General features: G+C 36.6%; 1 protein-coding gene across 1 annotated transcript in view; it reads right to left on the reverse strand.

Annotated features, from left to right (window-relative positions):
* The window catches only part of LOC150107790 (5-taurinomethyluridine-[tRNA] synthase subunit MTO1, mitochondrial), a 309,050-nt gene that overhangs the window by 49,448 nt on the left and 238,446 nt on the right, over nucleotides 1-21,156 (reverse strand). The window contains exon 15 of the mRNA XM_090391541.1: nucleotides 14,827-14,923. Within this exon, the coding sequence (XP_090247667.1) occupies nucleotides 14,827-14,923 (97 nt within the window). The remainder of the gene's footprint in view (nucleotides 1-14,826; nucleotides 14,924-21,156) is intronic.

Raw genomic sequence — 21,156 nt, forward strand, 5'->3', positions numbered from 1 at the left:
CTGTGCATTTACTAGAAAATGTCATTTGTTATGTTCAAAGTGGTACTTGATATATGGTGCTATTTGTGGAAGTATAGCAACCATGTATCTATGAAGTCATGTAAGTCTAGGACTTATTGCATTAGAAATAAATAACTGGAACAATCCTATGTTGTTGATATAATTTAAATTACTAAAAATTGTAAATGTGTGAAATGATATTAACGAGATAAGGGAGAGGGAAAAAAATAGGTGTATATTTCTATTTACTCCTATTTTTCCCCCTCTCCTATATTTACCTTCATTAGGGACAATTAATTAATAATAACAGCTGTAAAGCAAAATAAATTACATATCATTGTATAATCTTTAGACATTATTCCCACAGTTATGATTGGGGGGGTATCATGAGGGGAGGGAAAGAGATTTGTTAGCACAGTAATACACAACCAATTTAAAAAAAAACAGTGACAGTACTGTAGTAACTGGCTATAGGAAGGGATGTATCCATTGAACTAATAATGTTGATCAGATGATTCATCTAGGCATGACATGAATTATGCATGCATTGATGGAGAGCTTAAGCAAGCAAATCATCTTGTATAATTTTTTGTGTTTGCTATGTATATTTAATAGGTGTGACAATCAATTTCTGGAATGTACATGTAAAAACTATATTTGCTTACTTGTAGACTACTGGATACTATCACCTTTAACCCTCTCATGGATGAATTTTTATATTCATTTATAAAAAAATATGATGATGATACAGTACCATTTAATCTCACAGTATTACCATGAATTCATTAATTTTGCTAAATTTGTGCCCTGTATATATTAAAAATGATGTCCTCAGATGAGGACATCATTTTTGTGTCCTCATATGATGCCCTTATGCATAAGAGGGTTAAAGTAATCCCCTTGCGCAACAATGCACCTAGACGATACTGCCATTGTTCAAAATATTTCTGTGACTCGTCTTCTGGAATACTTTTTTTCTGACATCACATGGCTAGATGTCAGAAAATTTACATCCTTTCAAGGCATTCTTCCATTTCAGGAACAACCAAAAGTCATATTCAATCAATTACAGGGCTCTCAGGTGAATATGGAGGATATTGTCCAATTTTTTGATTGATTTTTAAGCCAGTGACTTACAGACAGCTATCTATGTGCATGTAAATGTGCATTTCTAAGATGAATGATCCAACTGTATAGCCAAAGTTCAGGTCTCTTCTAAATAGCATCACATCACCTTGCCAGCACCTCTAAACAACACCTTGTTTGTTACTGTTTAATGAATTCAAAGTAAACTATATCCTTACAACTGAAAAAACAAACATGCATTATCTTGATTTGTGACTATGACACCTGCATGTTTTTCAATCTTAGTGAAGATGATGTTTTCCATTACATGCTTTTGTGTTTTGTTACATGGGCATACTAAAAACACCACATCTCATCTCCAGCAATAATGATAGATTGGGTTCGAGGCTACTGGTGAAAAGACATGCTGTTAATAAGCTCTTGAAAGATCGGTGATTTTTATTTATTTATTGAGTGTTTTAGATTTATTGGTATATTATATGTATTTTTAGTATATTATTATAGTATTTTAGTGTATTTATTGTACTACAGCATTTAATAACATATTTGTAATATATATAAGTCCAGTTAGGTAGAAATGCAAGAAAATAAAAATAGTAACAATGCTTAAGTATAAAGAGCTAATAAGCTTCATTTCGGCAATGAAAACATTACTTAAATTAAGGGGATATTAAATCCCATATAGTTTTAAAACCGAATAAGAAACTCAAAGATTGGAATCAGAGAGTTTCTTGCCGAATATAGTAAACTATAAAGTATCGGCGACACTAGCGTTAGCCAATGCAAGTGATCCTAGTACGTAGTACAATACCGGACGACTCATTGCAAAGGTGTGGGAAGTTCAGATCGCTATTCGCAGAGTATATAAGTTCTTTTCGCTATACACTTTGGTATTAGGTCTAGCTACTCACTGATGAAGCCTCAAAAAAGGCTGAAACCGGTCTGGGTAGTGACCTCCCTCCATAATATAATAACAGCATACATTTCCTAGGAAATGTGTTTTTACATTATGGAAAATACCTAAGAATAGCGATCTGAACTTCCCACACCTTTGCAACGAGTCGTCCGGTATTGTACTACGTACTAGGATCACTTGCATTGGCTAACGCTAGTGTCACCGATACTTTATAGTTTACTATATTCGGCAAGAAACTCTCTGATTCCAATCTTTGAGTTTCTTATTCGGTTTTAAAACTATGTGGGATTTAATATCCCCTTAATTTAAGTATAGTAACAATGTCTCGTGTAGGTGAGTTTGACGCTATCTGGTGGGAAGAGGAGGCTAACAGAATGAAATAAATGGTAGGGTGTTGCTACAGACTTGGCAGCTCACTTGCAGGGAATGAAGAAATGCATGTCAATTTAGTTTTATGGGTATTAACGGCATAATTATCCAAACATTGATTGGGTAGAAGAGAAATCTCATAAGAATGAAGAGGAATTTGTTGAATTGTTGTGAGAGCAATGATAGCAAATATTAGAATCTTTTACATGCTGCTTGAGAAAGTTGTCTCAAGTAGCATGCAAAAGAAGGAACTCGAGGTCAAAGAGTGTGATTTATTCATAGCATCAGAAGGGGTCTCTGTTAAGAATATGATTATTTTACCACTAGTTGATGACAGTGATCTTGCTGTGCATTCTTGGGAAGTATCTAATTATATTGATGTTCCCATTAGAACTAGTTACATGCTGAACTACAAAGTTGGGAATTATTACCAACTTAGGAGAATACTATTTTTGGTTCCATGGTATCAGTTATTGAATGGGTAAAATGTCAGCAATATACATAGGAATCTTTGAAAAAGTGCTTAAATGAGGCAGTATCTGAATGTATCCCTAGTGTTTAAAGAATAAATAGGTTGGAAGAGAAATGGATGTGCAACCTTATTAAGCAAGAAATCCACAAGAAAAAGATGACGTGGAAAAGAATATCGTGAGAATAAGAGTGAGAGGAGTTATGAAATATATAAAGCACTGGCCAGAAAAGTAATGAGTGTTGTGCAGAAAGCTAAATTGGAGTACGAAAAGAAATTAGCTATGTAAGCTAAAGGCAATCCAAAAGAATTTTATCATTATGCTGCAAGCAAAAGAAAGAATGAATGTGGAAGAATAACTAACTTTATTAAATACAGATGGTACTCTAGTGTCAGAAGCTAATAATACTGTTCAATTAATGAGTGCTCACTTTGTAAGATATATTAACCAAGTTTCTGTAACATGGTGCACAGTTTTACTGCTACATTGGATGAAGAGTTAGAGGTTCATGAAAATGAGGTTGAAGAAATGTTGCATAACCTAGTTAAGAATTTGTCAATAGGGACAGATGGAATATTAGCACATTTGCTAAAAAAATGTTCAGCCGAACTGGCTAGGCCTTTCACGTTTGTATAACTTGAGTCTCAGTGCAGGAATGGAAGGAATGTATGATAGTTCCATTGTACAAGGATGGTACAAAAACTGTATCTGACTACTGACCTATAAGTATCTCTGGTGTGGTAGCAAAACTTTTAGAGCAGTTGGTAAGAACTGTCTCACTTAAAAAATATCTCATTTATGAGCTTATAACTTAGAAAGGATCTTGCGTGACTTATCCTCAGTACCACAGCTATCCCATGGTGCTTTGAATTTTCCTTTTGAGTAAACAACTAGTTTACTATCCTGCCTTCTGATATGTTTCTCCATTTCACCTGGTCTCTGTAATCCCTCTGATGTCAATCCTATCTCTCTCTCTACAGATAATGTGAACAGAACCCATCAGAAAAACCTGGACATGTCATGTGGCCATGTAGAGTTTAGGTCTGATGTTAATCCCATATCTTCTCTTTGGTATTTTCATCCGTAGTAATGCTGATCAATATCGGAGTAATGCTGATCAATATTGATTCTTTTCAGTCAGAATTCTGAATGCAATTCTGATTATTCCGTGTGACAGCTGTTGAAATGTAAGATTTGTTATAAGGCACAATCATATTAGCTTTTTTTTTTAGCAAAGTCACTGCTACAAGATGTGGTGGGGTTGTAGAGGCCCTTTCTACAGAATGGGTGAAAGGTCTATTGATCCCATTGGTGAATGGCTTCTTATGCTTTATTCAAACTAATCCTTTTAGGACTGTTCCCTCTCTCATCTGGTCAGGGACAAATATGCCATGAGCAGGTTCTATCCCAGGGAGAATTCCATAGCCTAATTAAATGAGAAGCAATATGAAGATTTATGTTGTGCCACAACATCATGCTGCTGTTCCTCCATACTTTTGCAGTTTTAAAAACATTAAAAGAAAAATACCTACTTTTGTTGTAATGGAGCTTAGAAGGCATTACAAGACTGGAGGAGTTGGGATTTTTATTCTCCCTGCCCTCATCAGACCTGTCAGTAATATTTAGAGGAATACAGAAGGTTAATCTTCTGCAACACATTTGTTCAGTCACTCAAATTTGCAGTTCTTTTCCACTTTAACTTTGACAGTAATATTAATGTTTTAATGCATTAAAACTGCTAATAAAATATTTCTCATGTTAATGTTGCCCTTTTCACAAGCTATAACCCGTAAAACTGCATGGACTAAATTAATTTGCTTAAATCTGCATAGCCATAAAAATCTATCATAGTTTGCACAAGTTCAAGTGATTGTACTGTTTAGACAGCAGACACTCTAAAGTGATAGGTCCCTGCAACTTGCTGACATCAGCATCAGTTTGCCAACACAACACAGGCTAAAAGCAACCAATTAGAATTTACTTAAGTTGGGATGAGTTAGGGTAATATTGGAGTTGATACACTGGAGGAATTACTGAATAACATAAGTATGATTTATCATATTATTTGTTTTTATAGTATGTTCAAAAATTATTGACTGTAATTTTTGAAAGCAAAAATTTTGTGCATATAGTTACTAGGCATGTGTGCTCCCTTTTTGAATGGTGCATGCGTGCATTTATTGTCTGGAGCTCTTTTCTACAAGATGTGGCTCAAAAGTTTTGAGATTAATATTACCATAAAAGTTTTTGCAAGAGCTATCTGTTGGCCAATGCATGAAAATATTTGTAGCGAACCTTTGACCACCATGTGACTAAATATCAGTAGTCTGTGTTCAAGATGATGAGTTAACATGTGTTTTGTGAGTGATGGATTTATATGTTGTAACCTGATGCAATGGAGGAACAGAATAGTGATAAAGTTCTGTGTAAAGAATGGTAGAAGTAGATGAATCTTTTTGAACAAAACTGTTACTGGAGACAAAATGTGGTATTTTGTGTATGATCCTCCAACAAAGCAGGAAAGTGCCAAGTGGAAAGGGAAAAAAAATCAACAAACCCAAGAAGCTGCATTTTCAAAAATTGAGTGCTCATTGTCTTTTTTGCCACAGAAGGTGTTACTGATCACAAGTTTGTCCCTAAGGTCAACAGGTCAATGGGGAATTTAATAAAGACATTTTGCAATGCCTACTACAATGAATGAATGGAGTGAGACCAGCATTGCACCAATCCAACAACTGGTTCCTACTTCACGAAAAAGCACCTTCACCATCCACCTTTACTTGCCAGACCTTACTCCAGCTCATTATTTTCTTTTCCCAAATTTGAAATTTCATTAAAAGGTCATAATTTCCAAACACTAAATGATTCAGATTGCAGTTACAAGGGAGCTGAACAGCATTCCAAAAAAAAAAAAAAAAGTGTTTCTGAATATGCCAGTCAAGGAGGAGTCTACTTTGAAATTTAACCTAAAATTAGCATGGTATACTTATTATTGTTTTGCATTAACTGCCTCAAATTTTTTGAAATGCACTTTAGTCAGGCAGACTAAGGAACAAAAAGACTACTATCCATAATTGCAGGTGCATGCTCTAATACATCCACTCACCACCTAGTCAATGAGTTTCTATTGGATTCAATTACTGTTTCTAGAATCATTTTAACAGGAAGGTAACTAATCATATGCTGGGAAAGCCCTTTGATCATGAAAGAAAATAAAGAGTTAGCATATTCAGATGAACACAGTGGGCACTTAGGGCTCAGTATACTAATTTCGCTCTTGTTACATATAAATTTATTCAACTGGCTCCCAAACATACCAGCTTTGCTTATTCTGTTGTCACTTTCCAGATTTAATTTTCCATCTCTGCTAAAAATTGTATCTAAATAGCTAAAATATTTTAGTTGTTCTATAGGGTCTCCACTGCTTTAAGAATTAAATTAAGGGTCAAAGCTGTATAACTGAGAGGAGACCTCCACATAGCCTTTAAAGGAATGCGCAGAACCGACCAGGGCTTCTGACCTAATGTCCAATCTTCACCTTCTTGTGGTGCACCCTGTTGGGTATCTACTTGGATACTGAACGGACGAGGATGGGCTGGAAATTTGGGATTTAGCCGACCAAATTGTATTCTTATTGGTTAAACCAAAATATAGAATGATGGTACAACATGACAAAATTTCATACCGGCTAGGGCGTCACCCGGTTAAACAAGGCACCCGTTGTTTTCACCCAGGGAACCAGGGCGAACAGCGAAAAGTCAGCTACTGGAACAAATCTGAAAATAAACCCCAACACAACATCACCAGAGTTAAAGATCGGTACTACCAACGTAAGAAGCCTGAATGGCAAAGAAATGGAGCTAGCTGAGGAATTAGATAAGTACCAGATCGACATAATAGGGATGACTAAAACAAAAAAGACAAAAACTGGTGAGATCTTTCTGAGCAATAAATACAAAAAGTTATATTCAGGCAATGACAATCAAGGAAAAGAAGGAGTAGCCATAGTATTCAACACAAAATACGAGGCTAATCTTCTTGAATGGCAGTCAGTCTCAAGTAGAGTTGAACTGGACAATGAGACTTATTTGTGCCTATGGTCCCACAGAAGGTTCTACTAAGGTAGAAGTGGAGGAATTTTTTGAGGCTTTAGAAAAAGCAACTGACACAATGAAAAATGAAAAGTTGGTCCTTGTTGGAAATCTAAATAGCAGAGTAGGAAATGATTGTGAGACATACAAAAATATTTAGGGAAAATTTGGAGAAAAGAGCAAAGCTAATAATAATGGCAAATATCTGTTGGATTTCTGCTCAAGATATGGACTGGTTATTACTAACACCATGTTCCAACATAAAAATGTGCACAAATTCACAAGGAGAGAAGAGGCTAGGAATAAGAAAAGTCTCATTGACTATGTTATTGTTGATAGTGATGTTTTCTCCCTGGTGCAGGACACCACAGTGTACAGAGGATTTGAAATTGGAAGTGATCACTATTTAGTCTTGAGCAGGATAAAATTGAATTTCATATTGAAAAGAATAACATGTAAGAAAGTTTTAAAGCGAATAAAAGTTGAGCAGCTCTCAGATGTGAGCTGTAGACTAAAATGCACAAAGATTATTGAAGAAAAATGAAAGAGTTTGAGAACAGGAATCAAACCTTGGAGATTCATTGGCAAACTCTGAAGAAAACATTGATTGATTCTGCCAGAGAGGCATGTGGTGAGGTTGTTTGTAAGGATAAAAAAATCAGAACTCCCTGGTGGACACAGGAGGTTAAAGAGGCAGTGAAGGAAAAGAAGAAAGCATACCAAAAGTTCCTGTCAAATAAGTCAGCTTGTGCTCTTAGAGAATATAGAGACAAATGCAAGAATGCTAAACACTGTGTAAAACTAGCTAAACAAAAGTCATGGGAGGACTTTGGCAAGAATATAGAAAATAAATATCAAGAAGGTGGCAAAATATTCTGGAGGTTGTTGAAGAAACTTAAGAATGGAGGAAAGAGTGCTATAAAAGGAATTAAAGATGATAAAGGTGACATGAAAACAGGAGAAAAAAGATATCCTTGAAGTATGGAGTAATTACTTTGAAAAACTGCTAAATGAAACAAGCAGTGATGACACCACAGTGGTAAAAAACACTGACCAGGCATGCAGTCAGGAATACATATCCATACTTGAAGTAGAAAGAGCCATCAAAGGCTTGAAATGTGGAAAGGCAGCAGGAGTAGATGATATTCGACCAGAAATGCTGAAGTATGGTGGTATAAGAGTCTTACAGTGGCTGCACTGCATAGCTCAGAAAGCCTGGACAGAGGGACGAATTCCCGATGATTGGAGTAGAGCTCTCATAGTACCAATATATAAAAAGGGAAATAAAACTGCATGTGAGAATTACAGAGGTATTTCCCTACTGAGTGTTCCTGGCAAGATCTATGCAAGTATACTTGAGAAACGGTTGAGAAGAATTGTGGAAGAAAAGCTTGGTGAAGAACAAGCTGGATTCAGGCCAAATAGAGGCTGTCAGGATCAGATCTTCACTTTACGACAAATAGTCGAGAAAGCATGGGAATATAACAAAGATCTGTATTTAAGTTTTGTCGATTTGGAAAAGGCATATGACAAGGTGCCAAGAGAAAAGCTATTCAATACGCTGCAGTTATATGGTGTCAATGGGGCATTATATCAAGCAATACTTAGTCTTTATTTGAGTTGTGAGTCAGCAGTTAGAATTGAAGGAAGTACAGGAAGATGGTTTAATGTTAAATCTGGTGTGAGACAAGGATGTACATTATCCCCTCTGTTATTCATTATCTATATGGATCACATTATGAAGGAAAGTGGTATTAAACATGATATCGAAATTGGAGATGTTAATGTCAGCTCTTTGCTCTATGCAGATGATGTTATACTTCTAAATAAATCCGCTACAAGTCTGCAAGATTCTCTGACAAAATTGAATAGCTCTTGTAATAGATATGGTATGAAGGTCAGCAATAAAAAGACAAAGACAATGAAAATAGGCAGAATCATTGAAAATGTCAACTGTGTTGTGAATGGAGAACCTGTGGAACAAGTAAAACATTTCAGCTATTTAGGCACGATTTTTACTGAAGATGGTAAATTAAATATAGAAATAGACAACAGAATCAGCAAAGCTGCTATGGTGGGAAGTCAATTGAATAAATTCATATGGAATAAGAGAGAAATAAGAGAGAAATTAGCTGTATACAAGACAGTGTTCAAACCAGTTTTAACTTATGGATCTGAGAGCTGGGTCAGAAGTAAAACACTTGACCAAAGACTAGAGACTTCAGATATGAGAGTCCTGAGAAAGATTATAGGCATGAACAGGTGGCATCAATGGCAGTATCATATTAAAAACGAGGATATTAGGAAAGAACTTGACATTGTCAGCATCCAGGAATGCGCTAGCAGAGCTAATCTCAGGTAGTATGGTCACTTAAACAGAATGGGAGAGGAAAGATTAGCAAAACAAGTGTTCTCTGCAAGGTTGGCAGGAAAACGACCGAGAGGAAGACCAAGATATAGGTGGATTGATACGGTACAAAGTGCTTTAGACGATAGAAATATAAGAGCTGATAATATTGGAGTGTTGACAAGTAACAGACTGATTTGGAGGAAAATTGTAGATAGGAAATTAATAATGATGTAATTTTTTTCATGTAGTACTATCATATCCTGTACACCCCTTGAGGGTACATGGCAGGAATTTGATGATGATGATGATTAATTCTTAAGCCTCCCACCCAACATAAGGCTAGCCAATGGTACCCATAGAGAGAACCACCCTTATAGGACTTTAGTCTATATTTATTTTATCTAATTTCTTCCACTTTTCTTGTTTCTTGTGCGTTTTTGTGTATGTGTTATTACAATTTTAACATTGTATTCCTGATGATGTCTGTAACTGAGATGAAATACTGAAACTGATTAAACCTGTTGTTTAATTATTGCTATTTGTGCCTGTAAGTTATTCCATTAAAGTGCAACATGAACCAGCACCTAAGACTAAATAATTGAACTATTATGCTAACTGTGGATGGCATAGATTACCCACCTACAAACTAGCCAAGCGCGTAGTCAAAGTGCTCTCTTACATTACTGGAAATAGCAACATCTCCTTACATATAAAGAACTGCCCACTTTAAGTCCAGTACAGAAAACCTTATTTTCCACAACACTGAACTAATGTTCTGTTTTCATGTCTTTTCGTTATTCATCTAAATATGTTTCATAGTGACCTAAATCAAGTTGAATTTCCTACTGATAATCTGACCCCTGTTTCAATCCGCCATAAACTTCAGCTGTTTTGTTTGGTAAGGAAAATTCCCCAAACAAATAGAGGATACAGTCATTGGCTCTCAGCTTCCCTCCCCAACCAAATACTTTATGAAGACCTCTGAAAAGAATACCTTTGCTCCACAGAAACCTACTATCTGGCTCTACTACACAGATGACGATATATTCACCATTTGGTGAATAATATAATACATCATCCAAGGAGCCAATTACTTTAGAAATGGAAAGTAAGAACAGTCTGCTCTTCCTAGATACTCTAATTACAGACAAGCCAAATAGGCTTCACAGTTGTTTATATCATCATATGCTGTCTACAGACCTCCCTGCAAACACAAATACATCCAAACAGTCACACCACTACATCACCCAACAATATGACACTATAAAAACCTTAGGCAAAATTCATTTTTTCTGATAGCAGTGCACTCGCTTCTGAAATCAACCACATACACAATACATCCTTACAATCTCCACTAGATCAAAAAAAAAAGAAAAAGAAAAAAGATAAACACACCATATACCTCTCCTATTCCCTCTAAACACAGACTACAGTAAATATCACCCATAATCTGTGGCAATTATAAAAAGTTGGCCACCTTCTTAAAAAAAAAATTAAAACAAATTACAATCTGGTGACCACTTTTAAACTGCATAAAAATTTAGTATCCATAAAGATCAGTTACAATCCTTGTATTTGTCTAGGATTTAAGCAAATACAAGGATTGTAGCTAGTATTCAGGATCTCCACATCTGATGCCACCACTATGGTTGCTCAGGAATGGCGTACTATTGTTATTATTGTTATTATTGTTCCGGGCAACTCCAAGGAGTCGACAGACTCATCGAGGGAGGCGTTAACATCATGTCAAGAACAACTATTCGACATCCACACAGTATCTATCATACCTTGCCTTGAACTCATTCACGGTCATAGCACACCCACAACAGACTCTGGAAGCTTATTCCACTCATTCACCACTCTCCAAGTTAAAAACCTAGCTCTAACACCCTTGTCAACCATGCTCTTGCCCAGCTTCCATGCATGGCCTCTAGTTCTCCCACCACCAGTCATGTTTTCAAAAATATCTTCTGGATCAATCTTATAGAAACCCTTCAGTAATTTGAATGTCTCAATCATATCACCCCTCCTTTGCCTATCGACCAATTTCTGCAACCCACAAATCTTCAACCTATTCTCATAAGGTTCATTCCACAGTCCTGCTATCATCTTGGTCACTCGTCTCTGGATCCTCTCCACTTCCTCCCCATCACGAAGAAACCCTGGTGCCCATAACTGGGCACAGTAGTCCAGATGGGGTCTTATCAAGGCTCGATACAGAGGAACAACAACTTGTTTGTTTCTGCTTGTTCAAGTATTTTTCAGAAGCCAAGTGATTTGATGAGCTGATTTAGTCAGTTTTGCAATGTGCTCCCTAAACTTCAATTCCTTATCCACCAACACTCCCAAATCCCTGGCCTCATCAATCTCCTGGAGCATGGTTCTACCAATGCGATATACTGCTGCTATTCTTTTCACCACAAAGTGCATAACCTTACACTTTGGGACATTAAATTGACATCCATTTTTCCTAGCCCAGTCCTCCAAACTATCCAAATCATACTGTAAAATTTTGACATCCTGTGCACTCACAATTGCTCTACCCAACTTTGCATCAACAGCAAACAAGTGAACACTTCCTCTCAAATCCTTTCCTATATCATTGATGAACAAATTGAAAAGCAGTGGTCAAAGAACAGAGCCCTGCAGCACACCACTAGTCACAAGCTGTCTTTTAGACTCCACTCCTGAATAAATCACTCTCTGGTATCTCTCCTTCAACCACCCTCCTATCCATCTCACCAACCCTATATCTATCCCCATCTGCTCCAGTTTACTGATTAGAGTTCCATGTGGTATCCTGTCAAAGGCCTTGGCAGGGTCCAGTAGTATCACTGTAAACCCATTACCCCTATCCAGTTCAGCTGTCACTGTGTTATAAAACAGTGAGCAAGTTACTGAGGCATGATCTACCCTTCACAAAACCATGTTGTCTCCCATACAATATCCCATTTTCATCTATCCAATCCTGTATTCTTTTCTTGACTAATTTCTCTAAGACCTTGACAATGATTCCTGATATGCTAATCAGTTGGTAATTTACAACAGCAGTCTTGGAACCACCTTTATGCAGTGGAACTATTTTCCCCTCTTTCCACCCGCTCGGGACTAACCCAGACCCGAGACTCAAATTAAACAAAATGGTCAAGGGTACTGACAATTCTTTAGCTGCTTCTCGTACGACATGAGTTGGTATACCATCCAATCCCACAGATGTATTGACATTGAGGTTATGCAATAGACTACTCACCTCCACTTCATTCACCACAATTCCCGTATAATCTACTGGTTTATTCGTTTCTGCAATGTCACCACCTGGATGATATGTTCTTGCAAAGTTCTCACTCAGTAACTCAACTGTATCAACTGATTCAGTTACCTCCCTACCATCGGCATTCTTTAAAATCTACTATTTTCCCCTCTTTCCACCCGCTCGGGACTAACCCAGAGCCGAGACTCAAATTAAACAAAATGGTCAAGGGTACTGACAATTCTTTAGCTGCTTCTCGTACGACATGAGTTGGTATACCATCCAATCCCACAGATGTATTGACATTGAGGTTATGCAATAGACTACTCACCTCCACTTCATTCACCACAATTCCCGTATAATCTACTGGTTTATTCGTTTCTGCAATGTCACCACCTGGATGATATGTTCTTGCAAAGTTCTCACTCAGTAACTCAACTGTATCAACTGATTCAGTTACCTCCCTACCATCGGCATTCTTTAAAATCATTCTGCCATGTACATTTTTCCTTTTACTTGCTACATATCTAAAAAAACTGTTTAGGATTCTCTTTAGCCTGCATGGCCAATGTTCTTTCATAATCCTTTTTCTTTCCACACTTGTTACCCTTCTGGCTTGCGCTTTATACCGTTCATGTGCCTGCCGGTCACCTTTCTCCTTAAATTCCCTCCATAGTTGTTTCTTTTTTTGCAGCTCAAGCTTAATGGTGTTATTCATCCATTTAACCCCTACTTGATTTATTATTTGGACTCTAGGTATACAGTCAGCCATTGCTTCATGCAAACACTTCTTAACTGCCTCCCATGCACTATCAACTTCTAGTCCTTGCAGTTGTACATGCCACGGCACTGAACCAATCAAACTCCTAAGCTTATCATACTTTCCAGCCCGATAATTCCACATGTACCCTGTCTTAATTGAAAATTCCACACCTTTAGCCACCTCCCAAGTCAAGACCCTATGATCACTCTCACCAATTGGTGGCAATGTGGTCATATATGTTACAGCCAACTCCTCAGATGTAATTACTAGGTCAAGCACTCTCTGACCCCTAGTATTTTCCATTACATGCTGTTGCAGATAATTATCCCTTAATAACTGCATAAAATCCGATTCCTTCCTCCTGTGTGTCCTCTCCTCACTCCAATCAATGCGACCATAGTTGAAATCTCCCATAATAATTACCCTCCTTCCACTCATTTCTTCTATTTGCTTGTGCATACTGTCACCACCATCTTTTCCATCACCTGGTCTATAGCAGCACCCAATTGTATATTTAGTTCTGCTAGCCACAATCTCACACCAAATGGCCTCAAATGTGCTCTTTTCTCTATCCTGCAATTCAACTTCTATTCTCCTTGGCTGCAGCTCATCAGCTATCATCAACAATACTCCTCCCCCCATGCCGGCAAAGGTTGGTCGATTGGTAGAGCCTCTGCTGATAATGGCTCAGTTAAGTAAGTTTGAGCACGGTTAGTAGTTGGAAGGGGACCAATCGTTCGATACTGTTGGCACACTCTCCCTCGATGAGTCTTTGGACCCCTGGAGGTGTCAAATAATAATAATAATGCCATGAATACCCATTCAGGTATCCAGTTGGAAAAGGGCAATCTTACTTCACCAAAGCAAATATATTATTATTATTATTATTATTATTTGACACCTCCAAGGAGTCCAAAGACTCATTGAGGGAGGGCACCTGCTCTACAGCTCTGTCTCCACCACTCAATCCTCCAACTGACCACTACTACACCAACACCATCTACTGCCGACTACCACTAGTATTTCCACAGACAATCACAAACATCCATGCCCACGGCGAGCTGGAGAATGGATGCACTAACCACTCGGCCAACCAGGCTGACAGAACATATAAATATGAGAAACTATTTCTTGAATCTGCCTCTGCCCTAACAAACTATCCTAATCTCAACAAATATGGATACCTTAAACTACCCCTCATTCACAGACCATCAACAGCTCAATGGCCATGAATACTCAACCAAGTGCACAAGATGGTATAGTCTATGACTGTAAGTCTTCCTTCCTCTAATTTGGTCTCATCTACTTATGTAGTCTCACTTATTAAATCACGCATGCCTGCATACAAGTATCTATAGCAGCACATTGTTCCCTTCATGAAGAAAATTTAACTCTGGCAAAATACAGAAAGTAATAATTAATTCTATTTAGTTATAAGCTTGTGATTTCCTGAAAGAGAAAGATGACATATTGTATTTCAACACATTTTCATACAATATATGGATCATAATAAAGTTTCAAAATTTTGAACCTGTAGTAATCCAAATTTTCAGGAAGTTTAAGGTCTTCTTCTTGATTAAGCTCTTCCATTTCTTCTGCTTGCTCTTCCAATATTTCAGCATAGAGTGCTGGAATTCAAAAGTAGTAATTGAAACTCTGAAGTGTGATATTTGTCAAATTAGCAATTATACAGTTTTTATTTCAAATTCTATACTAACATATTTGAAGTTAATCATGGCAATTTTAAATATGACACAGCACCTCCAATAGTTTACAAAAATAAATAATCTTATTAATGTTTATTATAAATCTATGAATCATATTTTTTCTCCCCACAAAGATATCTGTATATACTATTAAGAGAAAAAAACTATAGTTTACAAAGATCAGCTTCACTTTTCCTGGTACAATGTGACATGTTAAACAAATAGTGAAGCTGGCTGAGTATTCTGTGGGCAATATTTTTCTGCACATGACTATTTACTTTAGTCTAGAGGTTGTTCTCAAAGTGGGATCCCAATTGGGGATTTTCCACATGTGGTTTTCTGGACAATGCATATTGTTGGTATGAAACACTATTTTTAAGAACATATAGAAATATATTTAAAATTCTTTGCTTGGTTGAGGTAGTTTAGTAACAGTACTGTGCGGCAATACTCTATATCTAATCTAAAAAGTCTTTGCACCAATACTCTATATCTAATCTAAAAAGTTTATATTCTGCTTTAAATTAAAGAAAATATGTATATTCATAGCTAATTTTCATGTTAAATCAGTTTATTTTCACTTGAAATTTATAAAGATATTTTAAGGGAGGTGCAAGGTATGAAAGTTCAGGAATCTCTGCTTCGGTCTACTGCCACAGTTTTTCACTATAATGAAGATTTCTGAAAGGGAAGATCCTGGTATATAAGTGATATGAGATAGGTTCCAAAACTTTTCAGCCTGACATACAAAATTCGCATCAATTTTAAAATGGCATGCGTGACAGATAGCATCATCTATGGGGAGCTTAGTGTACCAGTTTCAACTCTCTACCTGCGTAATTCAGTTGGATGCACTCACTTGACTAACACATGACACACTAAGTGGCTGTAATGTTAAAAATTGAGTACGGTGCTGTGATAAAACGTTTTTCACCAAAGAAGGGCTTTTTCCAAGTGCTATCAAACAGCAATTGGATGAGGAAGCTTCTTCTTCATATTCCACCATGAAGGAATGGGCTAAACAGTTTCAACTAGGAAGAGCGAGCATCGAAAATGATCCTTGTGATGGTTGGCCTGTGGAAGTGATGACTGAAAAAAATGTTTCTCTTGTTGAGGAGGAACTGCTCAATGCCAGACAGCTGAAGCTCAAAGAAATCTCAGCAAGGCTGGGGTGCTTTCTATAACAACTATCTTTCACATTATTCATGAGAAGCTTCACATGATAAAGGTCAGTGTTAGAGGGGTACCCCGACTTCTGTCTTCAATTTCGAAGGAGCATCGTGTGACTTGTTCCTGGAAGTTTTTAGAGCTTGGCTAAGGGAATCAGAGAGAAGTGATGGAATTCATTGTCATCGAGGAAGAAAACAAGGTCTTTTATCATGATTCTCTTTCCAAAAGGGAATCCATGGAGTAGTGCAAATAGGCAAAGCATGGGCAAGAAAAGCAAAATCACTCAGTCCACTAAGAAGATCATGGCAACAATCATTTGGGATTACCAGGAAATTCTTTTAGTTGACTTCAAGGAAAGGAATACCACTGTGAATGCAGAATATTATGCTTCACTCCTGCACAATGCCATAAAGGAGAAGAGATGAGGAATACTGAGTCATGATGTTTGCCTGCTTCATGACAATGTTCCAGCCCATACTGCTATTGTTGTGAAGGCTGCAGTGAAGGACTGTGGCTACCAGGAGATTGAATGAACACCCATCCTACAGTCCAGATCTAGCATCCAGTGACTACTATCTCTTCTTGAAACTGAAGAGTTTTTTTTAACATTAATGAGGTGAAGGTGCAGTTTTTAGGCTATTTTGCAGATAAAAGTACAGACTATTTTATCAAAGGCATAGAAATGTTAATTCAAAGATGTGAAACATGTGTTGAAGTAAAGGAAGATTATGCTGAAAAGTGACACAGTTGTTTTCTTTCTTTCATCTCTAAAAGTGAGTCAGGCCAGAAACTTATGGAACCACCCTCGTATTATGCTTCAAAGGTTTCTCAGATGAGGAGTGAATAAAATGTACTATATCCAGTCAAGTTTTATTTCAAGCAAAATAACACTGCATGTTTTCAATATGGTCACCAGTCAGGCAATCAACCTCGCTCCATATTTTTTGGCATCCTTTGCCAAAAAATATGGAGCGAGGTTGACTGTCTACTGTTTACATCCATTGCCAATCATTTTCCTAGCATCCATTGCGTCTACTGCCAGGAGAATGATTCATGTTGTTACAAAAATATTGCTTATATTACTTTCCTCCTACAGTATGCAGGACGTAATATATTGCTAATATTACTTCCTACATACTGTAAAGCTGTTTACTTTAGGTTTCTTCATATTCAGGAAATTCTCATGGCCTAATATTCAGAGAGTAATGAGGATATTTTAGTTTTCTACTGCCATTATACTATAAGGTCTTTCACTAAGTCTTGCCATGTGGCTATATGCACTAACATGCAACTTATATGGTGGAGCACTGGTATTTGTTATCACAAAAGACACCTTGTGAAAGTGAATACCTCCAATTTCTCCATCTTCAAGGAACAAAATGATGTGGCCTCTCATATTTAAAACATAGTGAGGAAACTGCTGTTTACATGCTGAAAGGTCTTCCTACATGACAACATGCACTATAGTTCGCCCACCATTTATAGATCTCTCCTTGGCATTTTGCCAAGAATAGTCGATTCATGCTGAAGGGGAGAAAGAAATGAAGGATGTACAGTCTGGTCGCCAACATGCGAAATCACGTGCTTTCATGTCTGTTGCTGTACTAGTACTAGCTTGATTTTTGTTGTTGCTCTTTTGCATTATTTTTTTTTATTATTAATTTGTATGATGGATCCAGTACATTCAACAAGTTCTGTTGTAAACGTTTCAGTAGCTCTTGCAAAAGAATATTGAATAATGTGCTGACATTCTGCGAAAAAGAATCGTCTCCTTGTTCCCCTTTCTCAAGTCATAAAACGTGCAAGTGCAATTGCAGGCGTATCGGGGTCGACTGTTAAAAGAATTCATAGGGAATCAAAAGGTGAAGGTAAGCCAAAATTTAAATCTCCTAAAAAAAGTGCCAGAGTAAAGAAAACCATCGAAACCATAGCTGTGAATGATTTTGATGTAGACGTTATAACAACTATTCACAAATTTTACGTGGTCGAGAAAAGAGTGCCAACTGTTCTGAAATTGATTCCTGTGCTTAAAGAAAAAATTAATTTCCCTTGGAAAAGAGAAACTTTAAGGGAAAACTTCATGAAATTGGATTTTGTTTTAAAAAGTCCCAGAATAAAAGGAAACTTATCATGAAGCAAAGTGACTGTTTTATCTAGAGTGCAGTATTTGAGAGCAATAAGACGTTTCAGGGAGGGAAAAAAACCGATTGTGTATCTAGATGAAACTTGGATTGATAGTAATTTAAATTATGGAAAATGTTGGCAGTCTAAAGAAGAATGTGGAGTGCTACAAACCGGAAATGCCTCGCAGTGCATAATAAATTTGTGTGCGGGTGGAGAAATGTTTTTTTTTTTAGCGAATTCAAACTTACTATACAAAGCCAATTACCATAGGCAAATGAATTCTAAGATCTTCGAAAAGTGGGCAGAAGAAAAACTGATTCCAAACCTTCCTAAAAATGCTGTTGTTATAATTGATAAAGCCTCATGTCACTCTATTCGATCAAACAAAGTTGCAAATTGGTCTAATAAGAAGCAAGTTCTTATGGATTGGCTCTCTGCAAATAACATTTCTCATTCCCCAGATATGCGAAAAATTGAATTGCTTAATTTGGTCAAAAGAAACTCGCAACTAAACTATTTAAATTCAACATGATGCTCAAAGAGCATGGATTTCTAGCTTTGAGGCTACCACCATATCATTGCGATATTAATACTATTGAGTATGTTTGGGCAGAAGTGAAAAGTTTCATTCGCCATCGCAACGTAACTGGAGATATTGACATGTCAAAACTTTTTAAGCTTTCAGAACAGGCAATTGAAAGTATTACAGTTCAAAACTGGGGAAAATATTGCTTTCATGTCACCTCATTGGAAAATATGCATTGGAACAGAGATGGAATTATCGAAGAATTATGCGAACCTTTTGTGATCAGTTTAAGTGAAAGTGATGGCGATTCGGACACTGATTTAGATGACTATGAAGATTAAAAGGATTTGATAATGGTATTTTTTCCAACCTTTTTTTTGTATGGGTTTGTTAAAAGAGTCACAACAAATCATAAATAATTAATCAGTTTAGGACATTAAAGTGTCTCAGTTCTCTCAACAGTGAGTTTAGAATAACTAAGTTCATTTGAAAAAATTTCTGTTTTTCTGTATAATTATTTTTATTTTATAGAAAACTTTCTTAAAAATAAACTTAGTTAAATTTTTGTTTTATGCTTTCCTTTTTTTAATTTTGTTAATACTTACGTACATTTTTCCAACTGCTATACAAGCAAAATAGTTACACTTTAAAAACTACAATGTTCATAAAAGAAAAGCTAAATTTTCCAACCTGTAATAATAAACAAACCCATCGCAGAAGACAGATTTATTACCCTATTATTGGAATGGATTCTCCTTTTTCTGAAGTGTCGAGGGACCTCTAATCAGTGGGTGAACTATATCATGTAGCACAAGTAGTGGAGTAAAGCAAATCATTCAGTGTGAATGATGATGTTGAAAGAACAACCCATCTCTGTGAAGTAACTGCAAAAGTTTTTTAACATCACCAGATTTTTGTTTATTAGTTATGAAAAACCACATCATGTAAATCTGACATGTGCAGAAGTGTCGCGGGACCTCTAATCGGTGGGCGAACTATATCATGTAGCACTAGTAGTGGAGTAAGCAAATCATTCAGTGTGAATGATGGTGTTGAAAGAACAACCCATCTCTGTGAAGTAACTGCAAAAGTTTTTTAACATCACCAGATTTTTGTTTATTAGTTATGAAAAAACCACATCATGTAAATGCCTTCCATTCTCAGCTTCACAAAGACAGACCCTTTCTAGGAATGTTCCATGATTTCTGGGCCAACATGTAGAAATGTTCAATAATCATTCTGCATTCATATTTCAGAATGGGACTGTATGGTGGAAGTAGTAGATTGCCACAAATGATACTGAAAAAGTGCTTAAATGAGGCAGTATCTGAATGTATCCCTAGTGTTTAAAGAATAAATAGGTTGGAAGAGAAATGGATGTGCAACCTTATTAAGCAAGAAATCCACAAGAAGAAGATGACATGGAAAGAATATCGTGAGAATAAGAGTGAGAGGAGTTATGAAATATATAAAGCACTGGCCAGAAAAGTAATGAGTGTTGTGCAGAAAGCTAAATTGGAGTACGAAAAGAAATTAGCTATGTAAGCTAAAGGCAATCCAAAAGAATTTTATCATTATGCTGCAAGCAAAAGAAAGAATGAATGTGGAAGAATAACTAACTTTATTAAATACAGATGGTACTCTAGTGTCAGAAGCTAATAATACTGTTCAATTAATGAGTGCTCACTTTGTAAGATATATCAACCAAGTTTCTGTAACATGGTGCACAGTTTTACTGCTACATTGGAAGAAGAGTTAGAGGCTCAAAAATGAGATTGAAGCGCTGTTGCATAACCTGGATAAGAATTTGTCTATAGGAACAGATGGAATATCAGTCCATTCCTTGTGAAAGGCATAGCCAATTCAGCCAAATTAGCTATGCCTTTCACATGTTTATATAACTTGAGTCTCAGTTCTGGAATGATACCACAGGAATGGAGGGAATGTATGATAGTTCCATTGTACACGATGGGCAGGGCATCAGGGATGCTAGTGATATTCAGCAATTATAAAATAATTTGACTAGACTGGAAATTTGGGCAAATGAAAATGGCTGTCAGTTTAATGTTAGTAAGTATAAAGTTATGCACTTTGGTGTGATTAGAGTTCCAGCAGTATATTATATTACTGAGGTTATACTATTAGAAACTGAAGAGGTAAGGGTTCTTGGTGTATTGGTGGATAGGAATTTAAAGTTCAAAGGTCACATAGCAAAAGTTGCAAATACAACTCAGAGGATAATTGCAATGTTGAAGCGAACCTTGACATGTAAGGATAAGGAAGTAATTTTGCCTCTTTATAAGGCTTTGATAAGACCACACCTGGATTATTGTGC

Source organism: Typopeltis vanoorti, chromosome 4, assembly GCF_054136105.1.
Source record: "Typopeltis vanoorti isolate ZY-2024b chromosome 4, IOZ_Tvanoo_1.0, whole genome shotgun sequence".
Lineage (NCBI taxonomy): Eukaryota > Metazoa > Arthropoda > Arachnida > Uropygi > Thelyphonidae > Typopeltis > Typopeltis vanoorti.